Here is a 3,257-nt window from a genome sequence, read left to right on the forward strand (position 1 = left end):
CTTTTTTTTTTTTTTAAAAAACTACCAAAAAAACCAAAAAAAAAAAAAAAAAAAAAAAAAAAAAAAGTGATTCAAATGTTGAAACACCTGCTGCAGATCTAGGGACTTTGAATTGAGCAGCTTTAGGTTGGGACCAAGACATTCTCTGAATTAGAAACGCATTTGCTACTAGTTGGCTCTGTGCAGCGCTTCATCCCCAACCTTCCTCCCTTTCCTTTCAGAATACAGCAGAGCCAAAGAGCTCGTCTGCGTGCCCGTGGACGTGACCGACACTTTGAGGTGCTTTAGAGAGACCCTGGAAAAATCCAAATATCATAACAGATCAGTCCGACACAGCAGAAAGCTGCTTTCATTATTTCTTGCACAGACGCAAGGTAAAATGCTTGTTCTAGATCCCTGAATCTTCATGCGTGTGGGTTACTGTCTGCGGATGTGCCCCATCTGCCCCGCTGTCTGTCCCTCCTTCCCCGCTCACATGCCCACTCCCTTTCTTCTTGTCGAGTGGGTCTCCTCTTCTCTCTTACTGGGAAATTAGCAAACTCCCTTGAATACAGTAGATGCAAAAACAATATTGTTTGATTCTCTTCATTTATGTTCTTACAGTTTTCTTTGCAGGTGTTATAGTTTCCTTATTTTACTTTTGTAAGTACATGGATTGAGTCACACTGAGTTAACTACTTTATCAGTGTCAAAGAAATGGATGCATTTAAAAATATGCATCCACGAGATTTCTTATTAATATCACATCTGTTGATCTTAGAGATTTCTTTCAGTTTAAAACAAGATATTTACTATCGTTGGTTACATTATATTTATTTGTTTTCTCCCTTCTCAGCATCTATCAATTTGTGAAGTCAAAAAAAGCAGGGCTTTGAGTGGTTAAGTGGTAACCTCAGAGAAGAAGAATAGACTCAAATTTAGGCTGGGAAAAAATCCTGAATTATCTACACTTAGGCTATTTAAAAATTTTTTAAAATCTTAATTTATATCTATAATTTTTGCTGTTCAAATTTATTAGAATAGTAAGATAAACTTAAATAATAGACTTAAATAAACATAAAATAATTGTGTTTTAATGTTATTAAAAATAGATTTAAACATATCTAATTAAGATGTTAATCTCCACTGAACTGATCTTTTAGAAATTTGACTAATATTTTTTATAACCACCAACAGTTTTATTTATTTACATATTTATGTATTTGCTTATTGTTTTTATCACCCCCCCCCAGCACTTTCTGTGATGTGTCTACAGACTCTCATTATATTAAATTAAGTCTCCATATTGTATTTGTCTTCTGCCAGTCACTCCATACATTAACAATGGGCAACGGCATGAATAAAAAAAGCAAATACAATTTGTAAGAATGGTTTATACCAACTCACTCCGAATCTCACACCTGGTACCAAAACACTCTCAGTAGCTTATCACTAGTCCTCAGGCTGTAGACTTCAAAATCCATATTGGCTTCTCTCTCTGGACTTTTGACTACTTCCCCTAGAACATTTTTTCCTTTTCTTTCTTTCTTTTTTTTTTTTTCCTGTGTGTTCTCTGATCTTATAAAGAGACAAGTTCTCCCCCCCCCAACCCTTTTTTCCTGTTTCAGGCCAGAACTATCTGAGTTGCTTCTATCCCAGAGGTCTCTACCCCAGAGGCAAACTAACATCTTACTGTGGGAAGCTATTTAAAAAAGGCAAACCCAAGCTGTGTAACTTCCACCAATCCCCACGAGAAGCGAAGCATTAGCTCAGCATTTGCTTTCTGACTGAGGGCTCCTGGTGTAGTGCTGTTTATGAAATAACATGGGTATAGAGCCCCTCCACGCACACCTGGGATCTTCAGCAATGATTTTGGATACTAAATTTAAGGAAACAGTGTCCCTCAAACTGCAGAGAAGTCCTAGCTATATACAAAATCTTTCCTTCCTTCTCTCTTTCCATTTGCTCTGCGCTTTTCCTCCCCACCAACTTCCCTTCTTTTTCCATTTAAAATTTCTTTTTTATTATTTTTTTCCCTGAATTTAGGAGATAAAGGAGGAGTAAACAATTCAAGATTCTCTTCTGGAAAGGTGGAATTTTGCCTGGGGACAGAAGAGATGCACATGTCAACACCCCCTGACCTTTCTCAGGAGCACTTCAGGGTTTTCAGTTCAGTGGAGAAAAGCAAACTTCCCTTCTCACAACTTGGACTTGTAATTTCTTCTTATTACCAAACTATTGGTAAGATTTATCCAATATGTATTCATTTCCAGTATGATCTTCCATATCAATGTTGAGATTGTACCTGGTCCTGAAATGTTACCTTTAAAAGTGTCATGAAAGAGCTTGAATATAGAGTCTATTCATAATATCCTTGTAGGCAGTGATAGAACAGTCTGGAGATAGAGAGGGCTTGCAGCCGGCCCCTCCTGTTACCCGCCTTCCCAGCCTGGCTGTCACCATGGTGAGATTCTAGGCCACCCTCTGCCCATCCCCCTTTAACTGGAACTGTGAAGCCCTTGTGGGGATGGGGACACTGTTAGGTTCCTTTCCTCTATCTCAGGTGGTTTTATTTTTCTTATTTTCCTTTTGATTTGGCTTTTCTACACATTCAGTAGTATATCTCAACCCATATTGTAGACCCAAAGTTCCCCTTTTTGTAATTCCCCCTTTACTTCCTGAAATAAAATTTATATTCACTATATTCTTCCTACACACATTATTTAAAAAAAATCATTATGAAGCTGTACATATAAAATAGGGGATAAATAAAACAAAACCACTTTAAATAAAAGAATCTGTGTGTTAGTATGTAAATGCTCAGGCATTAGAAGGTATAAAGCAGTCAGATGCTGATGTCCTGTAATGTAGAATCACGATGAATGTGACAACTGCAAGTGCAGGCTGATATAGGTGTGTTGTATCGGTGACTTAAGTACTATCGGCATTGTTAAGTTTGTGGACATGATTTTCTAAAACGGCAAATAAATCGTAGTAAAGTTGTGAACAAAACAAAGTACTACAGTGGTTGCATTTCTGGAAAATTCAGGGCATTTAGAAAAATACCCCCCCCCCTTTTTTTTTTCCTTTTTTTGTCTTTTTTCGTGACCAGTAACGGGATTGCAACCCTCAGTGTCGCGCCCGTACTGCGACCGCAACGGGATCGCAACCCTTGGTGTCGCGCCCGCACCACGCTCAACCAGTGAGCGGACCGGTCTCTATATGGGATCCGAACCCTTGGCGGGAGTGCCGCCACGCTCCCAAGCGCCGCACTCTAC

General features: G+C 38.7%; 1 protein-coding gene across 1 annotated transcript in view; it reads left to right on the top strand.

Annotated features, from left to right (window-relative positions):
* Nucleotides 1–3,257, top strand: part of LOC103606879 (putative uncharacterized protein C12orf63) — a gene marked incomplete at its 3' end in the record, with an annotated part of 107,384 nt that overhangs the window by 43,217 nt on the left and 60,910 nt on the right. The window contains exon 11 of the mRNA XM_008591432.1: nucleotides 222–374. Coding sequence (XP_008589654.1) covers nucleotides 222–374 — 153 coding nt within the window. The remainder of the gene's footprint in view (nucleotides 1–221; nucleotides 375–3,257) is intronic.

The sequence above is a fragment of the Galeopterus variegatus genome, unplaced genomic scaffold (assembly GCF_000696425.1).
Source record: "Galeopterus variegatus unplaced genomic scaffold, G_variegatus-3.0.2 Scaffold6910, whole genome shotgun sequence".
Taxonomy (NCBI): Eukaryota; Metazoa; Chordata; class Mammalia; order Dermoptera; family Cynocephalidae; genus Galeopterus; species Galeopterus variegatus.